This window comes from Prosopis cineraria, unplaced genomic scaffold (genome assembly GCF_029017545.1).
Source record: "Prosopis cineraria cultivar Desert tree isolate PC_DT_omini unplaced genomic scaffold, ASM2901754v1 PC12, whole genome shotgun sequence".
In the NCBI taxonomy this organism is placed as follows: Eukaryota; Viridiplantae; Streptophyta; class Magnoliopsida; order Fabales; family Fabaceae; genus Prosopis; species Prosopis cineraria.
In genome coordinates this window covers 1598115-1620940 of record NW_026555343.1, presented here as the reverse complement: position 1 = coordinate 1620940, position 22826 = coordinate 1598115, and the positions used below count along the sequence as shown (strand labels likewise).

The 22826-nt window shown below is 34.3% G+C and overlaps 2 protein-coding genes across 5 annotated transcripts; both read left to right on the top strand.

The window, feature by feature from the left end:
* The first annotated feature begins 3589 nt into the window (after positions 1-3589).
* On the top strand, positions 3590-7597 carry LOC129288664 (uncharacterized). 4 transcript variants are annotated; one of them, XM_054925361.1, is made up of 6 exons: positions 3590-3903; positions 4474-4513; positions 4597-4757; positions 4847-5614; positions 6311-6339; positions 6382-7597. In XM_054925361.1, exons 1-6 carry the CDS (start codon positions 3694-3696, stop codon positions 7157-7159), a joined length of 1986 nt encoding a protein of 661 aa, XP_054781336.1. In that variant the 5' UTR covers positions 3590-3693; the 3' UTR covers positions 7160-7597. The 4 variants fall into 4 exon arrangements, with proteins under 4 accessions (XP_054781336.1, XP_054781338.1, XP_054781337.1 ...); XM_054925363.1 differs by having other exon boundaries at positions 6311-6394; positions 6476-7597; XM_054925362.1 differs by having other exon boundaries at positions 4919-5614; positions 6311-7597.
* Positions 7598-11128: 3531 nt separating this feature from the next.
* LOC129288255 (uncharacterized) lies at positions 11129-12649 on the top strand. The gene is made up of 4 exons (XM_054924762.1): positions 11129-11366; positions 11472-11722; positions 11777-12094; positions 12263-12649. The coding sequence occupies exons 1-4, from the start codon at positions 11129-11131 to the stop codon at positions 12647-12649; spliced, it is 1194 nt and encodes a 397-aa protein (XP_054780737.1).
* Positions 12650-22826: the final 10177 nt, after the last annotated feature.

Below are 22826 nucleotides of genomic sequence, written 5' to 3'. Positions count from 1 at the left end.
AAAGATTAATGAAATGAGATTAAACAATTTTATAATCCATTGTGAGCTTGGGGATGCTGAAATAAGGATTGAAAAATATAACGTGAATGTCCTACAACGACCATATTTATGTATCCTTCCCATTTTGACCAGATTCGTTTTTGAGAGCGAAAGACTTGAGATCTTGGACAAATCAGAAGAACCAGCCTTGTTTAAGGACTTTTGATCAAAACTAACATTTAATAATTAATTCTGCACAGGAAAAACATCGAATTACTTGTTTATATGTACATGCATGACTTGTGTGATACTAATAATTAATGGGACACGCATATTTTTAATCATATGAAACATTACTTTAAATTTTTCTCTCTTTCAAACATATGATAGACTTTACTCTCTCTTTTTTTTTAAGTTATTTTCACTTCATTTCTTCTTCCATTCTTCTGATTAAAAATCTGTCATGTGCACGGTGTGTCAATTAGAAATATTTTCAAAGTGAATTCTATAATGTTATATTTGGATACATAAGATTTAGATTTGATTTTAGATTTAAGTCTAATTCATTGTTTAGCTAATTAAAAATGTATGGATTTAAATTTGATTCAAATTTAAATTCAAGTTCTACCTCAGTATCTTTGAAATTTAAAATTTTTTCTAAACCTTTATTATTTTAAATTCTAATTCAATGTCTTTTATAATTTGACTCGAATTTACAAAGGCTTGATTGACTTGCAAATGATAATTGGACTGAATCGCAAAAGTTGATAGAAACAAATGACCACTGTTGACCAGTTCAAACAGTCAACTCCACCTGGTTCAGTCTCTATGAAAGTTGGCTATTTGGTGGTGTGAAAGGTAGTCATTTAGTCTCAATTGTCACCATCAGTCCTGTCTCAGTGGAAGTCGACCATCTGGTTCTCATTGTCGTGTCAATCTAGTCCCAATGGTAGTTCATCATCTCGTCCTGTTCATTGCTGGTGCTACAATCCCAGTCGGCTTTGACTGTCTAATCTTGATGAAAGTTGACCATTTGGACCATCGACTTTGACCAGTCGTCCAAGTTTCTTTTAAATTTAAATTTAAAATTTTACTTTAAATCCAAACAAAAGATTTTAACATTATAATTTAAAATTTTTTATATCATCTAAATAAAGAATTTAGAATCTATGAATTTTAAATATGAAATTTTAAATTTAAATTCTCAATATAAATTCATCTATTCAAATGCAACCTAAAAATATTTGATTTTTTAAAAAGAAAAATCATAATATTAAAAAAGAGATTGTGCCCACAGAGCCTAGCTCCCAAGGAATATGAAATTATGAGATTCCTTCGCTAGGCTATGAGAAAATATAATTATTAATTCTTATAATTTTATTAAGTTTTATTTTTAATTTTTATAATTTTTTTAGTGTTTCCAGTCCCTATAGTTTTAGAAAGATTGTGTCCTTTGTTTTTAAATTCCTCTAATTTCAACTTTTTTAGTACTTTTAGTCCATATAATGGTTAAAAACATTGAAAAAAAACTATAAGAATTAAAAGCAAAACCTGATAAAATTATAGGGACTAAAGATTATATTTTTCCTTCTTCTATAAACAAATATATGTGGAGTCTCTGGTGTAACCAAACAATGGATTAAGAATTTTAAATATCTTAGCTATCATCTCAATATCATCATAGAATTCATGAGTATTTTTAAAAGTCTCAACATCAATTAAAACGATGAGTTCAACAAAATTACATTTATTTTGATTCTCTTAAAAGACTCATGGTTGTCCGAAATGAGTTCTTTAAAAATCATTCATTTGCTAAAACTATCAACAAAACCATGAAATTTGTTATGAGACATTAAGCTATCACTTTTGAGCATTTCTTTAAAAAGATAAATAATTGTACTAATTGGTTGGCACATCAAATTTCTACCAAAAATATTTTGTCTACTAACATAATCTGTCATTATTTCGCACAGTTTTCTCCAAACCTTGTAGTAAAAAAATGTATATGTAGAGTACTTAAGCAGATTTCATATTTCTTATAAGGATGTAATAATTCTTTTTATATCATTTTGAGCTCATCTTATGGTAGATTTTTGCTTATTTTAAATTTATTTATTCTTTCTTGGCCTTGTCATTTTTTTTAAAAAAATCATTTTAACCATTATGATCACAACATAGACGTAGAGTTCCAAACAATGCATGCTCTACCCCTTTGTTACACTAATATATCCTCTAGTTGGTTTGTTTTTACTCTACATAAGGCTAGATGGCCATTTAAAAAGGAAAAAAAAATATTTTTAAATCCTAATAGACTTTCATAAAAAGCAATGTAAGAAAGAGTATATATTTTTTTATAAAGTAGATTTAATTTATCCGTATTCTTGTGTTTTGATCAATCTTAAACAAATACAGAGTTCACTTTTATGCTATTAAATATGAGACTCAAACAAGAATGGTTTTGATATTCTTATTAATTTACTAAATAAATTTTGTCCATTCTTAATATTAATTATTCTTTCTCATTACTTAATTAAAATTTATAAAATAAAATTAAAGGGAATATGTTAACTAAATATTTAAATATAATGAATCTGTAAAACTTAAAATAAGTGTCTAAAAAACAAATAATATATAAATTCATCACCACAATTACTTGATATGTACAATTATAAAATTATAATTCTAACATTGATCCTACTCTGAAGCCGAAGGCACTGAGATTTGCACCTTATATGCACAAACATTAACTTTTCTATTTTTAGTATTAAAAATTTGTCACCCGATGAAATGCAACGCAAGAGCAGTAAATTTAGTTATGATTTTAACAAACCTATTATTAACTGAAATTAAAGCGCTTGTTTGTTTGTTTTTACCTTTATTTCAGTTTTCTCCTGCAAGATACTCCCTGAGCATTTTTTAAAAAGTTAAGTATTAAAAAATATAAGATATTTTTAATATTTTAAAGTGTAATTATTATTTTTTAAAAATATCATTAATAAATAAATTATTTTATATTTATTTTAAAGTAAAACACCTTATTAAAGAATAATAAATATAAAAAGATAGTATTAATTTGAAGATAAACAACCATTTTATTAATTAATGTGAAATTTAATTAAAAATGTTATATTTTTAATAGAAGAAATAATAATTAACCACTTTACAAATTAATACTGCCTTTATTAAAAAGAAAACTAATTAAATTACTCAAAACCGTGTTAGTGAACAAGTTCAAATTTATAGTCATGATTAAATTAATTATAAATAAAATATTTTATTGAATCAGACAATACCTTTACTGATATTATTAACGTGATTTACCCGGTTTTCAATTTTACAGGCCAATCTAATAGAGGCGACTTGACTAGAAATAGCGGTGATGGAGGCATGTGAACCACCAAACCGAAACCACCTGTCGTAAGAGGCTGAGATTCTCGCGTCGGATAAAAAGCAGTAAAAAGCAATTGATGTTTTTTTGACTTCTCCATAATGCCACGTGTAACCAGATCCGTTTCTACATGTTTCTGCTAGTCACATGTTTGGTCCCACCTCTATAAAATTGACCTTACCTTACTGCATCTGATATGTATTTGATTTGCATTCTCAGCCACTAACCAACAAAAAACTGTATTTGCTGTACAACCGAGAAGAAAGCCACCCACCACAAAACTTCCGCTGTGATCACTTTCGTCGTCAACTTCACTCCGCCGAGTGATGGAAGCCATCACCAGTTCTTGCTCTAAGCCCCTTTTGGATGGCCTTGGATCTTCTTCCCCAAGGCCGAGGCTTGTTTCTGCCTTTCACTTCTACGACAGGCTTGAATTTTCTTCCTTCTCTAATGATAAAGTCGGCAACCTTCGGTTCCTTCAAACGGTTCACAACAAGGGTGTTTCCCCTTTTCATGTTGTGCCAGCCAAACCCCAGGTCCCTTTCTTCCCCAAAACCTTCATTTTTTTCCCCCTCAGTGATGGGTTTTCCTTTACTTGCTTTTTTTGCCGTAGTTGTGATTTTTTTCAGTGACGGGTTCTGTTTCTGGGTTTGTTTGTCTGCTTAGAATATCATGTTTGTGAGTTTCAATCAACACTTTTAAGTTCTTGCTACTTCTTTCTTTTCTTTTCTTTACTTCTTTATTTTTTGGGGTGGCAAAGTGGATATTATCAATCGAAATGAATCAGGTTGGCACAAGTTCTAGCTGCTTTCTGTGTGAAGTGTTTTAAATTTGTATATGGCTCTTCTATTTCCTGCAATTTCGCATGCAGCTGTCGGACACAGCTTTCCCCCATCTTTTAGGTCCCTTATAAATTTCTTATCTTAAGAAATAAAAGATTCTGAAAATGACTGGAGAGACGAAAATTGTTTTCCCCCTCAATCAGGTTCTCCTTGTTCCAGATTCTGGAGCAAGATCCAGATTTGCTTTCTTTCCTTGTGCGAGTGTGTGTGTGAGATTTGGAATATCCGGCGAGATTCAATCTTGTCTTGTATAACATGTTGCAGGTGGACTTGGAAACTGAAGAGCCTCAAGCACAGCATACAGGTGGGTCCTAATTACCTTTCATGACTTTTCTACTGCACAATATTCTAAAAAATTCTGAAGACAACAATACACGGATTGCGCAGGGGAAGCAAAGGTTGTTCGGGTCAAATTTCAGTTACAAAAAGATTGCATGTACGGCGAACAGTTTCATGTAGTAGGTGATGATCCTATGATTGGTGCTTGGGATCCCTCAAATGCACTACCAATGACCTGGTCGGAAGGGCATGTATGGTCTGTTGAGATGGTGAGTAGAATCTCTAAATCTGACAGATATGTGAAGAATAAAAGTATTTTTACATGGAGGCATAAATAGACTTTCCTGTGTCTAAACAGGATGCACCTGCTGGGAAATCAATCCAATACAAGTTTATTCTGAAACTAACTTCTGGGGATATTATTTGGCAGCCTGGGTCTGACCGAATTGTCAAGACTTGGGGAACTGTTAACAGAATAACCGTTTGTGAGGATTGGGAGAATGCTGAGCTTCAGAAACTAATAGAGGAAGAAGAATCTGATCACTCAAATGGGAAACCCCAGTTTGACTCAGAAATGTCAAATTTTTCTGAGAATTTGGATCATCTGGAAGAGGATATGCTATCTGATGCAACCAACAATGTACTAGACTTTGAAGATAGCAAAACTCATTTAGAGGAGAAACCACTTGCTCAACCAGACATGCAACAAATTATAGCTGATACTACTTCTTCTTCAATGGAGAGTCCAATGCCCATAGTTGCAGAAAATATAGATTTATCAGAAGATGCCCCCAAGAACACACCAATGCCCATAGTTGCAGAAAATATAGATTTATCAGAAGATGCCCCCAAGAACACACCTCGGAGGAGAGGTGTGAACAATATGGCACTTCAGAGTGAAGTTACAGTCCATGATCTTGAACACATGGGGAAAGGTCCTCAAGTTGATAATCAGGGAAAGAAAGATGTGAAGGGCAACCTATTTGAATTTGAAGAAGGTCCTGTTCTTGTACCTGGCTTGACACCACCTAAAACTGAAGAAACAACTGAAGATAAAGTTGAAGAGAAGGTTAACATGGACAGTTCAGTTGGAGCACTTGAAACCAAGGATCAGAACTTGCCAGAGGTAACTGCTTGATGAGCGCCACGTTCGCTTTCTAATGATGCCCACGTAATTCCTTCCTCATTTTTCTTGTTCAAACCTATCCTAGGCAGAAAAATGGTTGATTTTGTTTCCAGCACAAGGGTTTTCTTTTTCTTTTCTTCTCAGGCTTGGGGTTCTATTCCACTTAGAACATTATTACTTGCATAATAAAAAGATTTTTTTTTTCTCCCTTTCTGTATGATCATTTATGTTTATTAATGGAGTAAGCTTTGTCCATTTCCGTGGCACATCAAGTTGTTTCTTCGTACATAATTTCGTCATTTGAAGGCCTGAAAAGAAAGAAAAAACAATGACTCCAATGTAATTGAGAATAAAAGTAATACCATTAACTATACCTGTTTTTGTAATCAATAGTCAACTTCTCTGACAATCATGATGAACAACCAAAAAACCAAGCTATTATACTGAAAGATGCAACCGGAAGCCATAAAACTTGCAATGTGTCTAGATTTAAGGGACTCAGTTAGCATTAGTACCACAAGCATCTGATGAGCGCTTTGGGCTATAAATTTGTAATAAAAATTCGTGGCTTCTCCACACTGGTCGAGCAGTTCTTTCCACTCTTTTAGGTAATGTATTATTGTGAATTCCTCCAAAACAAGCTGAAACTGCTGAGTTATTGATGCTATTCATTCTTTGCTTGATGGAAATGAAAAGGTCCAGTTTAATGAGGAGCAAGAAGAATCGAATGATGGGGTCCAGGTCAATGAGGAGGAGCAAGAAGAATCAGATGATGGAAAACCCCAAGAGCTGGTGGGCAATGAATTTCAAGACAAGTTCCATTCAACCACAGCAATAGGCAAAGTGTCTGAGGTTCACAAAGGTCATGAACATGTCTTGGAAAATGAAGCACTCAGTGATGAGCCAGAGCTGGTTGGCAGTGAATTTCAAGACAAGTTCCATTCAACCACAGCAATAGGCAAAGTGTCCGAGGTTCAGAAAGGTCATGAAAGTGCCCTGGAAAATGAAGCACTCAGTGATGAGCCAGAGCTGGTTGGCAGTGAATTTCAAGACAAGTTCCATTCAACCACAGCAATAGGCAAAGCGTCCGAGGTTCAGAAAGGTCATGAAAGTGCCCTGGAAAATGAAGCACTCAGTGATGAGCCAGAGCTGGTTGGCAGTGAATTTCAAGACAAGTTCCATTCAACCACAGCTGTAGTCAAAGCGTCCGAGGTTCAGAAAGGTCATGAAAATGTCTTGGAAAATGAAGCGCTCAGTGATGAGCCAGAGCTGGTTGGCAGTGAATTTCAAGACAACTTCCATTCAGCCACAGCAGTAGTCAAAGCGTCCGAGGTTCAGAAAGGTCATGAAAATGTCTTGGAAAATGAAGCGCTCAGTGATGAGCCAGAGCTGGTTGGCAGTGAATTTCAAGACAAGTTCGATTCAACCACAGCAGTAGTCAAAGTTTCCGAGGTTCACACAGGTCATGAAAATGTCTTAGAAAGTGACGTTCAATGGGGTCGTGGAATATTGAAGAAGTTTCTGTCAAAGCTAGGGCTGCTATGAGAAAAAATTCTTCAGTAAACTCGGTTGATAAAAAAGAATGGGTAGATCAAATTAATCATGGATATTACTACACTTTCTGTGAGACTCGTGACAAGCTCATGTTCATCGTGAATAGTATGGTTTTATAATGCTTCAAAAAGCAAATTTGCCTATGAGACTTGTGTGACTGTTCTGATCCATTTGCCATTTTATTAGCCTGGCAAAGATGGATGGGAGCACAGACTTTCTTAGCAGGTATTGAGAGTAGATGCGTGGTATGTTCTAGAAGTGTAATTTTGTGTAGTCGTAGATTGTATGATTCTTTCACTTTTGTACAGTATGAGGGGTTTCAGGTGCACAAGAATGGAGAGCTATGTTCATGTGAGCTCAACAGAACTTACTTGTAACAAATGGCATGTTGTAATACAGTATGTGAAATGCTTTTGCTTCTCTTCCCTATTGGATTCTTTTGCTATAAAAATTGTTCAATGGTTAGGAGTGACTACCAGGGAACTACAAGAGTTTAATGCTTGCAGAAAATAATCCGAGTGGCGTGTTACCTCTGGAGGAGATTTCCAAAGTGGTCCTCGACTCCTCGGTAACCACAAGGGATTCGAATATTAAAACTAAGAAATCATAAGAAAGAAATGCTTGAAATCCAAGTTGTTATTATAATAAATGTGGAGTGATGAAGGAATGAAATGAAAGGATGCTAAACTGACGATGCTCAGTTGTTTGAAATGAGTGAAGCGCAAAACGTACGGCACTGGTAGTGGCAAGGCAAGTGCACTTGGACAAGAAGATTCAAGGATACCAACATCAACATTTTAAAAGACCGAAGTCAGCAGGTTAGATCTTGTCTGTTCATAAATCATAATCCTCCTCCTCAAATCAACCACCTGATAATGGTCTACGTCGTTTAAGTCTTTGGAATCTTCGTGAAGTAATTAATTAACAACCCTCGGACAAAAACAGCGTGGAATATTTAAATGGCGATAATATCCAACCAATTTTCAAAAATCATATATTAAACCTCTCTTGATCTTAATTGAGTGAGTGAACATGAGTGTAAAGCTCTCTCAACAAGAGGTTTTTTTCATATACAACATTGGAACACAAGATTTTGCTTAATAAATAACAAATCACTTGATGGAATAAGTAACTATGACTAGATCATGTAATTATATAAATTTCTTGATTCTTGGAATTCGTTCAATTTTTATATGTTTGGATTTCAGTTAGACATAATTGATTATAAAAAATTGATTAATATGATTTATTTTGATTATAATTGATTATATTACAATGTGATTATGTTTGGATATTTTTTTTAAACTAATTTTGATAGAATTAAAAATGCTTGGATGATTTAATCAAAAACAATTTTAGATGTTTAAATTACTATAAAGGACATTAAGTTTGAAAATCAAAATATTCATAAAGTTGTGTATAATATTATTAAATTTATTAAACATTATTTAACAAGTAAAGTATATTGTTTAACTTATACTTTCTCCTTATCAATTTCCAGAATGTCAGAGGCATAGTACATGATTGATTATTAGTCACTTTTATTAGCCAAGCTAGCAATAATACTGTCAAAGAAACCAAAGGGCTTTAAATCTAATGAGAAATTAGAAGGACGGCACTCAGGCTGTGAAGGGGCAATGTTACAATGGTGTAATTGAATTTGGAACAACTTATACGGGAACATGGTTAGCAACCAATTAATTGATTATGGGCAATGTGAGTGTTTGGGTATTTTTCACCCAAACCATGGTTTTACCCAAAATAATTGACTATCTTTTGTATCCAAACAGGCACGTGGTACATTTTTGCTTACTACAAATATCATGTTTTTAGTTCAATTTTATTTTTTTTACAAGATTTATTTTAAGAGTTTTTGCATATAGAACTTATTTTATAAAACCAAACCCAATAAACAGCCTAACATTTATTATATTTTGCATTATGGTCATTTTAATATTTAGTTGAGTTTTACATGACAAAACTACTCTCTTTCTAAATAATATAATCTTTTTTCAAATATATTTTTGGACAAAAACCTTCTTTCAAATACTCAAACATGAAAAAGAGCTTCATTTGACCCTCTTTTGAAAAAAAAAAATGATGAGATTAAACATTCTCATATCTACAAAATTAAATGTATATCACTAATACTATTATAGATCAAAAACATGAAAAAAAATATAATCATTGATCCAAAATAAATCAAACACAATGTGTAAAAAATTCTAGATATTTTAGTTTATCACAAAGAATTAAATACCTAAACTAATAAATTTTATTTCTCATCATAAGAAATGATGAGATTAAGCATTTTCATATCTATAAGATTAAATGATGTTGATAAGTTTTCACTAATATAGTTTATTAGCAATATATAATTGTATATCACTGACATATTATCGTAGATTTGAAATACGAAAAAAAACATAAGTATTTGCTCAAAACAAATCAAACATAAGTTGTAAAAAATTCTAAATATTTTAGCTTATCATAAAGAATCAAATACCCCTATACAATAAAAGTTTTGGGTTTCCATTCATTTTCATGCAAGGAAGCCTAACAATAAGACTAATTTGCAAAGGCACAAAATTGACCTACTCATATTTGGACTTCTCTTGCAAAAGAGTGCATTTGTTAGGATAACAAAAAAGCAATATGTGAATCTGCCTACCAAAAAAGGAAAGGAATTATTATGAAAGAAGAAGAGATATGATGGATGTGTGTGTAGGAATTTAATTTAGTTAATTAAAAGTTAAAATTATTTATTTAGTTATAGAAGATATATTCGTGAACTAATTTATGCAAAGCGCTTTAATAATATATTTATTTTGTATATAAAAAGAAAAAAATCACCTCTAATTAATTTTTTAAATGGGTTATATTTTAAAATATTTAAAAACATTCATAATTTATGCAAACTTTGTTGTTCATGGCCATTGGGCTAATTTACTCTTTATTGTATTCTATATATCAAATAATTCACTATTATTTATCTTTTCTTTGTATAAAGTTATATAGAAGCAAGAAGCGCCTAATCAAGTTGGGCTGTGGAGATTGATTGCAGATGGTTCAAATTTAATTTAATTTTTTATTTTTTTAATTTACTTTATATTTTAATAATACATAGTCAAAAATAAAAATAAAAAAATTAGAAAGGATTATATGAATAATCACTTAAAAAACTAATTCACAAATAAGGACAAATGCGAAATAAATTACTGTTAACATATCAAATAAAACTTATTACTGGTCTTTATTTATGAATAAATTTTTTGAATGATTTTTAAATGTAATTCTCTCAATAATTTATAAATAACAATGAACACGCGTTGCTTATCATTGTAATAACACCAAATGAGAACCCAGGGAATCAAAGGTGAAAAATAAATATACTCTTGTGTTTTACAGCTTCTTAGACTTGTCATGCCTTTTTCTCTTATTTTCTTATGTATATATAGACACACACTACTTCACAAGTTTTTAACAAGCAACCGGAATCTTTGAAGTTTTTAAATAATCAAAACTTTTAAGATTTACCCTCATCAAAGTGTGACCCCTTCTATATTTCTCAATTTCTCCACCACACTCGCAGAATATTACAGCATCAATCAACTCATCTCATCCAAAAAAATCATGTACATAAAAATTATAGGCCAAATTTTTAAAATTTAAAAGCATGATTGGTTCACAAAAAGTTATCATTGATATAAAAAAAATTTATCATTAAAAATTTTAAAAATTACAAAAAATTTATCATTGATATATAATAATATATCATTAACAAAGTTAAAAAATTATAAAAGATTTATTATTGACAAATATGATAAAGCGATCATAATGTAAAACACGATAAGGCCTTATAACATGGACTAAGTAATATTTGTCTCTTGTTTGATCTTCCTCGAACAAAACATTTCACACCAAACTACATATTTAAACTTCCTATCCAATTAGAGAGAGATGAGTGAGAAGGGTAGAGAGAGAGAGAGAGGGCCGGATGGAGTTAGTGCTTTGACTTCGTCCGCCACCCCCTTGGGTGAAAGTGGTGGTGCTAGATCATCTGAAGAGGAAGATGTTCTCGAGAGAAGTACAAAGAAGCTCGATGATGACGTCATCATGCAGGGCGCGACAGGAGACCAAGACGTTCACATGGAGAAGATGCCTTCTGCTAGTGTAATGAAAAAACCAGAGAGTGACAGTAAGCTGAAGCAGATATCATGCAAAGCTAAAATACTTGGGAAAGAAGAAAAAGCCTGCACGCATGATTTTGAGCAACAATTCAAGGAGTGGCTGCTGGATTAAGATCAGAATGCTCCAAAGTGGTCAGAAGAACAAAAGAAGATCGTGGATGCCTTACCCAAGCTTGAGGTTTCTGATGAAAGACTCAAAGAACTATGTAAACCTTGGAAAGATTCTCTTATCATCACGCTACTGGGGAAGCGGATTCGCTTGGCTGAACTCAGGACTAGGCTGGGTTCTTTTGATTTTGAGCTTATTGATTTCGAAAATAATTATTTCACCTTTAGAACAGCAAACATGGAATTATATCAGAAAGTTCTAAGTGATGGTCCTTAGGTTATCTCCGGACACTGTTTGGCTGTTCAATAGTGGAGCTCGAACTTTAACCTGTTCATCAACCAGCAAAAGAAGATTGCTCTTTGGGTGAGGATACCAATCCTACCAATGCATTGCTACGCCGAAGAGTTCATGTGGGAAATAAGAAATACGATTGGAGAAGCCTTGAAGATTGATATGAACAACTTGGCCCAAGTGAACCACAAGAGCATGCTCGAGAGGGGAAGGCACGCATGGATTAGCGTTGAAGTGGACTTGACCAAGCAGCTGCATTTTCGATTTGTGATTAGAAGGAAAGTTTTTATAGTTATGTATGAAGGCATTGCTGTCATTTGCTTTTACTGTGGGAAGGTGGGGCACAAAAGTGAAGACTGTCCCCCCTTAAAAACAACTAAGAGCACGATAGAAAAGGATAAGCAAGTTCAAAACCTAATTGAAGAGCAGGTTCAGAAACAAATTTCAACCTTTAATTCGATGAAAACTGATGATATTTCGCTTGAAGTTCGATGTGGGGAATAGATGCTAGAAAAACGTCCTTTTCATCCAAGAGTCTCAAGGTCTGAACAACTTAGAGGTAGAAATGACTTGCACTCTGGGCAAAGAGAAGGACCGAAAGGAGTATCAAGTGCCACCAACTCCTCCAGATTTGCAGCCCTCGTAGAAGATATGGAAGCTGAAATGAGGAAAGAAAAGGACAAGATTTTCACAAATAAGGGTCCGAATATGGTCTGGAGGAAGAAAGTGGGTGACGAAAAGAATGATGATTGTCACAGCAAGGTTGAGCAAAGAGAAGAAAATACTCAGGCTACAAATCCCTTGAGCCAAGAAAAAGCTACTTCGCCTATTCCTAGTCAGAATAAGCACATTTCTCATAATAATATAGGGGTCAATGAGGAGGTTGCATGAAAAATTTTCTCTTTCCAAGCTTATTCTCAAAAAAGAAAAAATCAAGAAAAGTCAAACAAAAAAGAAAAGGCCTAGGGGGTGCTACTGACATAGGAAAAGAAAGTTCAAAAGCTATTAGGCTTAAGAGAAATCAGGCCACACGGCCTAAGATACTCTCACCTGTCCTCAAATGCAAGCTCTCAAATAGGATCCACAATGTTACATTTGGAAATGTTGCTAAAGGACCTCTTTTTCCAAGTAACTCGGTCCAAGACCCAAAAGGAGGACAGATCATTGAATCTTTAAATAATCCCCCTCGAGACACCACACTAGCTCTAACGGGAAGAGGAGTGTGCTTTGTTCATACAAATGACCCTTCTCCCATTATATCGACTCCTTCTAGGAATGGATGCAAGACTCAAATATCACAGGAATGGTGACTCACAGGAATGCTTCTACGAAGTAAATGGTGACAAAGTAGATGATGATCTGGCTGAAGTAGCTGAGACCCCAATGTCAAACAAGGCTAGCTAGCCAGGTGATTCTACTAATCCTTGAATAAGAAAAAAAATATTTTTTTATGAATTTAGTAGTATGGAATTGTAGAGGCTCTACCTCAAAAAAATTTCATCTGTGTATTCAAGACATTCTTAGAGATTTTATGGTCATGGTGTTAGTCTTATTAGAGACCAGAATCAATGGTACCAACGCTGATTTAGTGTCAAGAAAAATGGATTTTTCTGATTGGATTAGAGTGCAAGCGATAGGTTTTGTAGGGATATTTGGATTTTTTGGAATAAAGTAGAAACCTTTGTCCAGTACTTTACTTCCTCTACTCAACTACTTCATGTTTTTACGACCAATCCTCGTGGTGATAATGGGTTCTGGTTTACTAGCATTTATGGTGAACTAAATTATCTTGGAAACATATCTGGAATGATCTTTCTGTTCTTAAGAATTCTATCTCAGGGCAATGGCTGTTGGTTGGGGATTTCAATGCCTATCTTTTTTTTAGAAGACAAGGTGGGAGGAACCTCAAATAATTCTGCCTCTATGAAACAATTTAGCGACTGTATCCACAATCTTGAGCTAGCTGAGATTAATTTTGTTAGTGATAAATTTACTTAGGAGAAATGTTGAATTAAAGAGCGAATTGATTGGGGCTTTGCTAATACCCAATGGCTTATGCAGTTCAATGACTTCAAAATCCACCATTTACCTAAAGTCAGCTATGATCATCGTCCGCTTTTTCTTAAGAACTTAAGTTCTCCTTTGTCGTTGCAAAAAAAATCAGGTATTTAGAGTGCAAGCTGCCTGGATGTTGGAAGAAGAATTCCCGAATATCATCAAGAAGGCTTGGTCTGAAGAACAATGGAACATTAATGTTTAAAACTTTCAAGCACCCGCTACTAAGTGGAATAAATACAGAGTTGGTAACGTTTCCCAGAAAAAGAAGAATCTATTATGTTGCCTTGAAGTCTTGGACAAGGCTAGGAGTAGAAAAAAGACAATCAATACCTTCAAAAAGTGGAAGCTAACCTTTGGAATGAATATAACAAAACTCTTGCCCAAGACGAACTCTTGTGGTACCAGAAATCTAGGTGTAATTGGCTTCAACGGGAAAATAAAAATAGTCAATTTTTTCACACATCCACTAATATGGGAAGACGTAGGAATAGAATAAATGCTTTGAAGAACTCATCAGAGGACTGGATTGACAATCAAGATGAGTTGAGGATAATGGTAGTTGAATTTTTTCAAAAATTATTTAAATTTGACGACTCTCATAGGTCATGGCTTCAAACACAAATGTCCTATCCCAAACTTAAGTCCCGAAGATAAGAGCATATTGCATTGTTCTGCTACAGCTGAGGAGATTAGAAATGCTATTTTTGACATGGGACCGATGAAAGCCCTAAGGCCATATGGCATTCAAGCCTTTCTCTACCAACAATATTGGTCTATTCTGGGAGCAGTAATCATAAAATTGGTGCAATCTGCCTACTCTAACCCAGCAAAAGTTAAGAACCTCAACCAAACCCATATTGCTCTTATTCCAAAATCTGAGAAATATGAATGCATAAAGGACTTCCAATCAATCTCCTTGTAATGTGAGCTATCAGATAATCTCTAAAGTGCTAACTTCAGAATCAAACATGTTATGGGCAAAATTGTGGGTTACCACCAGAGTAGCTTCATTAAGGGAAGACAAGGAAGTGACATTGTGATTATGGCCCAAGAAGTCATACATATTATGAAATTCAAGAAAACCAACAAAGGGCTAGTGGCAATAAAAGTTGACCTTAAGAAAGCATATGATAGGCTTGAATGAGATTTATTCGAAATTGTCTTCAAGAAGTGGGTCTTGAATCACCTCTTCTTGATCTTAAACAAGCCTACATGAATAGCTCCACTATAAGAATCTTATGGAATAGGGAACCATCTGAAGAATTCAAGCTGACAAGAGGGATCAAGTGGGAGGCCTATTTCTCGTTACATCTTCACTATTTGCATGGAAAAACTCAGTCATATGATTGAGGGTGAGATCATTCATAAAAAATGGAAGCCTATATCTCCAGTCAAATATAGCCCACCGATCTCCCAGTTGTTCTTTACAGATGACCTTTTTTTTTGGGAGGCATCTATAGATCAAATGGAAGTTATTAATGATTGCCTGGAAAGATTCTGCAAAATTCTAGGACACCAAGTGAATAAAAGCAAGATGCGAATGTGTTTCAAAAGGTGCACACTTCTCTAGGGCCTTGGACTTCAGCAAAATCATAGGTATTGTCCTATCAAGGGATTTAGGGAAATATCTTAGCATCCCACTGTTTCACACTAGAGCCTCTTTTAACTACTTCAAATCGATCTTAGGGAAAGTTAGCATGAAATTATCAGGTTGGAAAGGTAAATTACTTAATTTCACAATTAGATCAGCTCTTGTTAGATCTGCCCTCATAGTCTTGCCCAATTACCACATGGAAACTACGCTTATCGAAAAGGGTTTTGGCTGATATTGGGAAAGTAAATAAATCTTTTTTATGGGGTAGTTCATCTTATTTTAGATGAAAGGGGCTTAGTGAAACATCCTCACTCCATTAAACACATTTAATAAATGAAACTCATGGTAATCAAAGGATTAGTTCAAAGAGTGATTACCAAGGTTTAATCTAAAAGTAAGGGATCCTAAATTTTTTAAATAGAAATGAGTTAAAATCAATCAAAATCTTTCATTTCAAAGTAAAATAAGTTACAAAAGTATGGGATATCTCAGAGAAGTGAAAGAAGTCAAAAACGGTTGAAAAACAAGAAGTGCTATGATAGAGGGCAATGTGCCGCGACTTGTGCACACTGCGCCGTAGCGTGTTGCTCTCTGTGTTATGCACCGCGGCTCAGGTGCCATGCATCACGGCATGTTGCACGAAATTTTTACTGATTTTGCTGTCATTTAATGGCAGAATTGGAGAGCTTCTAACTACCCTAATTCTCCATCCGTTGTCCAAATGACATAATCTAGATGTCTATAGAAAACTCTTTACAAGTATTAGCTAATGGCACAAGTTTTGCTTCTGAAACATATCATACTAGGAAGTTGGACACCGAAATAAACTTTAACCACTTTTCAATACTTTTATATAAAATGGGCATCCAAAACTCTCAATAAGTGCCAAAAATTTTTCCTAACACCTGAACCATGTCCAATAGACCTAGGACTACCAGTATAACACGTCACAAGCACTGAAACATTATTATAATAAAAATTCACTCCTCAACTTCATTTTACTAAAAATAGAGGGGGAGGTAAAATGTGATTGCACCTTGCCCAAATCATTCAAAACATGTTCAAATCATTATTTCTATACTTACACTAGTATTTTGGCCCTACGAATATATATATATATATATATATATCAGCATACACAAAGACTAAGGGCCCAAAATATAATTTTAACATTTCCAACAACCAAAATAGTACAAGTGTAGTGACATACATCCTAGAATTGACAAATCATATACCATTACACAATTAAATCTAAACTAGAGGCATACAGTAGGAATATGCTAATTCTCTGCATCTTTAATCTTCTCCCTCTCAACACCAGAGCTAGAGCCTGAAAAGTATTAAATAAGAGGATGAGTCTAGCCACTCAGTAACCAAGGCTAAACCTATCCTATGTAGTTATATATCAATTATAAACCAAATACATGCACAAGAAAATCAAATTTATAAGACATGCTGACATAAATCATATCTCATCATTTATCATTAAATAACTTCTTTAACTCTCATAACTAGGTGTATTATCATCATATTCTTAGATGTGTGATATAACCCATTTTCATTAGACTTGCCACCACTTATCATTTGTGACATGTCATATATATACTTAGGCAACGATCAACTAACCTTATATCCTCCTTATTTCCTCAGACCGAAACCATAGGCTATAACATGAATTAAGGCTCCGTCCGTGTGATTGGACTACCCAAACTCACCAATTATGAGGTATGACTCAGTTAAAAATCATAGAACTCACTCTTAGACAATGGCTTCTCCCATTCTCGAATCCCTGAGGTGTCTCATACCCTAAATTATTCTCCTCATTAAACCAGTGGAGATAATTAGGTTCTAGTCCCTCGACAAACTATGAGACAATTCCTCGACAAACAGTGGGACAAGGCTATACCCCCGTGCACCGAAGGGCATCCTCAATACCATATAAATTTTTCTCTACTACCAATCCCTAGGAAAACTCCCTCCACTGATCATGCCATAATCATTACTCACTTATTCCCACTTTTTCGCTTTCATATACTCACTATTACAACAACCACGTTGGGCTTATAACCTTGCACTACCCAAGTGTGTATTCTCATTTTTTCTCAAAATTCATTTCTCATTAACAAACAATTACCTCAACACGTCATTACATTCATTTTTTAAAAACAAAAGCATGTTCAAAATTAAAATTCTCTTGACTTTACATTTTGCATTTTCAAGTCAAAGATAGCTTTTTCATGCACTCAATGAAACTAATATATAGTGTTTACTTTAACAATCAATCTCATGCATGTAACATTCACAATTCACATTCAACAACCAATTAACAATCAATTAACATACAACTATCCAAAGTAGAGTTTTTTTCCCAGTTACCTCAAACTTTTGAGAATTTAAAGGTTTACCTCTCAATTAACTAGCTTCCAAGCTTGAATTTTCAATCCAATAGGTGACTAAAAGCTAAAACTACAATCAATCAAGTTAAATTTCATTAACATAACTAACTTAAACATTTAAACCCTTAATCTCTACTTTTAAATTGCCCAGCATTCACTCTACAAGAGGTGGAGCCTAACCATTAAGTTTAATAATTACCTTTAGCCTCCAATAACATTAATAAGCCATTAAATCCCTATTAATGGTATCAAAAACTTTCAACCACCTATAATAAATGAGATTTTTGGATATTAATGGTGCCCAACAATTCAAGACACCAAAACTCATTATACCTAGTTTAGATACTCTAATAAACCCTCATTAACTTCATTTGAGTCAACAAATTTAGACTCATAACCTATATGGACCGAAATTCCACTTTCACTATCAAACCCTAACCATAAACTCATAAATGTGAAAGAAATAGAGAGATTAATGAATGTGATACTTACCTTAGGTATTTGTAGCCTTTAAAATACTCCCAAAGTCATTCTCAAGTAAACCCTAGCAGAGCATTGGCGCGTCTCTTCATTCTCTCTTTTCTCTTCTTTCTCTTTCTGTTTTATTTCGCATCTAATATGTTGTAGAAAATGGCCACGCGTCGCGGCGCATGGCATAGAGAGGTCTTTCCTTCACTCAGAAATGTCTGTGCGCCACAGCGAACGATCTACACACCGTGACGTGTGACACAACAACTTTAACTCTTCCTTTTCTTCTCCTTTCAATGCTCGAGTGGCCCACCTTGATATCGGACCCATAATTAGGACTGAAATACCATCAAATATAATTATTAGACCTCTCTGGCCACACACCACTTTAACTAACTTAATTACATAATTAAGTTTAGTTCATCGGGGAATTAAAATTCAAGATGTTACACTTAAGAGTTAAGGTCCTCCTTAAACAAAATCAAATTTTTATGCTAAAGCTTTCCTGAAATTTAGTATGCAAAGAGGAAGCCTTGTGGGTGAAAGTGCTAAGATCCAAATATAAATGTGATAACAACACTATTCCTTTAGTTTGCAAGAGGAAACAAGCTTCTAAAACTTGGAAAAGCATTTAGACACCTTCATTGAAGGCATTGATGAGTGTATTGTTCTTGGTCAATCTTTTAATTTCTAGTATGATAACTAGTCTGTAATTTTATCTGGAACAATGACACTCTTGTAGACCTTGATTTGAATATTAATCATTTTATTCAAGCTGATGGGTCATGGAATTGCTCAAGAATGTTGAACTGGCTTTACTACTCTATAATGAATCGAATCACTAACTCTAAACCACCTTGTGAGATGAGAGGGAGAGAAAAATTTGTGTGGAAGCCATTCACTGATAGCTCTTTTAACATACGATTTGCCTATGATTTCCTTTCTGCAAGTACAACACTAGAGAAAGACAAGATATGGACACAAATATGGAAGTAGACCATTCTTGAAAAAAATCAAAACCTTCATCTAGCTGTTAGGAAAGAACAAGCTACATACAACAAGCTTGAAGGCGAAAAGAAGACTTGCTGACTCAAATTCCTGCCCTTTTAGTTGTAATGAGGCGAGGGATGCAATGCACATGCGCAATTGCAAAATAGCACAAGATGCATGGAGATGAGTCGTGAAACCGAAGTGTTGGTCTAAATTTATGCAACAAAGTTGTCTAAATTAGATTAGATGGAACTCAAAATGCTCCCTTAGGAGAGGCTATACATCAAGACTACTATGGACTACTCTATTTGCTTATATGTGTTGGGATATCTGGACCATAAGATGCAAAAAACTCTTTGACGGGCAAGACAAGCAAATCCTACAAAATTCAAGCAAATGCTTCCTCAAAGCTTTGGTCAACCAGAGATATGTTGCTAAATCAAATTCCTCTCAACTCTCTTCTGTTTACACCTATTCTTGGCATATACCTTTACAAGGAGCTGTAAGACTAGATGTAGATGAATCATCTAGACTCAAAGGAATAGACACTTGTAGAGGTTGCATAATTGATGATAGTTAGGGGTGGATAGTGGATTTTTGTTGCGAACTTGGTAACTATCTATCGTCCATTGCTAAATTGTTAGGTATATATAAAGGCTTACAACTTTGTTGGTCAAAAAGATTTACTAGCATTAAGGTGTACTTAGATAGTGTTGAAGCCATAAATCTTTTAGCCAAAAAGCAACATGAAGATCACCCCTATCATAAAATCATTCAAACTACCTGTAATTTACCTCTTAAAAATTGGTTTGTTTCTATTAATTGTGTTTCTAGAGATCTCATTAGCCATGCCCAATGTAACATTCCGAAATTTTAAGACTCGGATTTATAAAAATAAAATAAAATAAAATATCTATAATTAAATTAAAATTTAGAGTAATTTGATAGAGGTCCAGAGTTTGAATTTTTCTAAGCAAAAGTTTAGTTTTATTTGATTTTTAACTATGGAAAAAATTACCAAAGTTGACCCGGGCTTTTGTGTAATAATAAAAAATGTTGGGCCATTTCTTGTAATTTTTTCCAAACTTTTAGATCAGCTTTTATAAGGAAAAAGAGACGCAGAAACGCAGAGAAAGGAAAGAAGAACAAAACGCAGAGAGAGAGAGAGAGAGGAAGAAGAGAAGAGAAAGGGAGGGAGTTAGGCTTGGATCTAGGAGTCTTTACGACCGTTGTGAGCTCGGCTACATGATAGGTAAACTCCCTACTTCAATCCTCTTCTCTTTCTCTTGATTTTCTTCAATTTTTGGAAGAGGAGATTTTTAGATTTTGATTCTAAAGGCTTTATTCTTATAAGCCTTTGTTTCTTTAGATCTTAGGGAGCATGTTTTGAGTTTCTATATAGTGATCTAATATTTTGAGTGGATAATTGAATGAAAAGAGGTGTTTTGGGCACAAAATAAATCCTGAGAAATTGGGTTTTTGCTCTTCAATGGTTTAAGCTTATTGATTTAGTTATAATTTTGCTATTTGAGCCCAATAAGATTTAAATTAAGGTTTGGTTTTCATTATAAGGGCTAATGGTGAAAGTTGGTGGCACTAAGTAAAGGTTTTTAATTGATTAAAAATTTTATATAAATTAAAAATTTAGCCTAATGATGGCTAATAAATGGTTTTGGTGGTTAAGTGATACTATGTGAATGGTTGGTTAAATATATGGACTATTGGGATGGATTATAGCTCATAAACCCAAGTTGTATGGTATGAGTTATAGTCTTCATTGATGCTATTTGTCATGATAAGTGATGTGGATCACTTATATGTTGTAGAAAATTATTAGTGGAACTTATTGAGAAGTAAGGAACAAGCCGAGCCCTATTTTGTACAAGGGGAACCCTTTTGGCACCAAAGGGTTGAGGTAACAGGGGAATTTATATTTTTTATTACTTTTTTTAGCTATTTTTGAATAAATATTACTAGTTATCATGCATTACATGTTTTAAAAGATTAAATGTGCTTTATAAGGGGTTATGGGGTACTACTTTGATTATGGTGCAAATATGTTTTCTAATTGTTTAATAACAATGTTTTTATGGAAATGAGATTTATAAATATTATACTACTTTAGAGTGTTGAATGGTCAATACTCAGGAAAGGTAGACAAGAGTAAAATGCATGATCTCGGTGGGAGTTCACCAATGAGAAGGTGTGGATTTTTAATATTCTATGGCACACTGTCAGTACTCAGTGTTGTTTTACGTATTGTGGGCTCAGTGCACTAAAGTGGTTAGTGTATTGAGTGTTCGACACCTCTCAGTGGGGGAGGGAATTCAACATATGAAGTGTGAGGTTGAGTGCCTAGGCCAAGGTAGCCCTCACATGGAAAGTAAGTAGGGCTGGCTCTGGGAGTGAGTTAGCTTTAACTGCTTAGGATTCACGTCGAAGGGGCATAGGAGGTTTGGTGGATTAGATCATGCCTTAGATTATGTTTTGTGTCTGTGGAGGTACAAGTAGGTATAAGGTTTACCTGCGAGTTAAAGAGTGCCAGGGGGCATTCTGTTGGTCATGAAAGGCCATACCGGCCTAGGTCATGCATTCATGCATTTTAAATGGCTAAATTATATACTATGTTGAATTTATTATTCGTTTATTTGATTATGGCTTACTTTGTAATAATCAATGTAGATTTCACTGTTACTGAGACTGTAGTTATCTCACCCCTTTCTTTTTAATATTCTAGGTCCAGACGAAAGATCCAGTGGTGGACGGGGAAAGGAGCAAAGCTAGGGGTTTGCTTGTGATTTGTAAAGAACTGCAACCCCTTTCTTTTGAGCAAATATATTGTAATGTATTTAAGATTAGGATGCCAGTAGGATATGATTATGTATGTGTGTGTGAATATGTGTGGATTGTGTGCTTGTGTATGAATTTTTGTCTGTTTGCAGACTTGTGGCTAAAAAATTTGGTTATTGTGTGTGGTTTTGATGGATTTACTTAGTAGACCAAGTTTCTATTACAAGAAGATCTTTATTTTGATATATATGTGATTTTATAAGCAAATGCAAAGTGGTTGCATTGCAAATGGTGTGCTATGGGCAAACATACACCTTGGATAGAGAGAGTGGGTGCGTGGGCCCCACAAGGAGCTCTGAGCCAAGTGAAAATGTTTAGCATATGTATTTATATAAACACATGATATTTGGATTGATTTGTGACCACTCTTGTATGATTTGTGCATTTTGGGGGTTTAAGGTCCATTTTGGGAAATGGCACCCGGGTGGTCAAATTTTGATGTATAGAGGTTTTCCATCATTTGAATGTTCTATCAGGTGTTTTTAATCTTATTTGACGTGTTCAAAGTGTTCCCATAGGTTTGTGACCATTAGGATGAGATTTGGACAATTTTGAAAATGGTTTTTACCAAAAAGCTGCACTTTTGCATCCGGGTGTCCAAATCTTAATCCGACCATTGGATTTCTCTAAAATTTGGGTCACAAGTAAAACCTTTTATAAGCTTCGTGTGGGCTTTAGAATCACGTCGATCGGATATCGGACGGAGAAACGA

Bases quoted from the DNA above. Each gene is read 5' to 3' on its own strand.
- LOC129288664 (XM_054925360.1), top strand. From the start codon at position 3,694: ATGGAAGCCATCACCAGTTCTTGCTCTAAGCCCCTTTTGGATGGCCTT. The intron at 4,514-4,596 runs GTGGGTCCTAAT...CGGATTGCGCAG, and splicing joins GCCTCAAGCACAGCATACAG to GGGAAGCAAAGGTTGTTCGG. The intron at 4,758-4,846 runs GTGAGTAGAATC...GTGTCTAAACAG, and splicing joins ATGTATGGTCTGTTGAGATG to GATGCACCTGCTGGGAAATC.
- LOC129288255 (XM_054924762.1), top strand. From the start codon at position 11,129: ATGAGTGAGAAGGGTAGAGAGAGAGAGAGAGGGCCGGATGGAGTTAGT. The intron at 11,367-11,471 runs GTAAGCTGAAGC...TGCTGGATTAAG, and splicing joins GAAAAAACCAGAGAGTGACA to ATCAGAATGCTCCAAAGTGG. The intron at 12,095-12,262 runs GTGGGGCACAAA...TGTGGGGAATAG, and splicing joins TTTGCTTTTACTGTGGGAAG to ATGCTAGAAAAACGTCCTTT.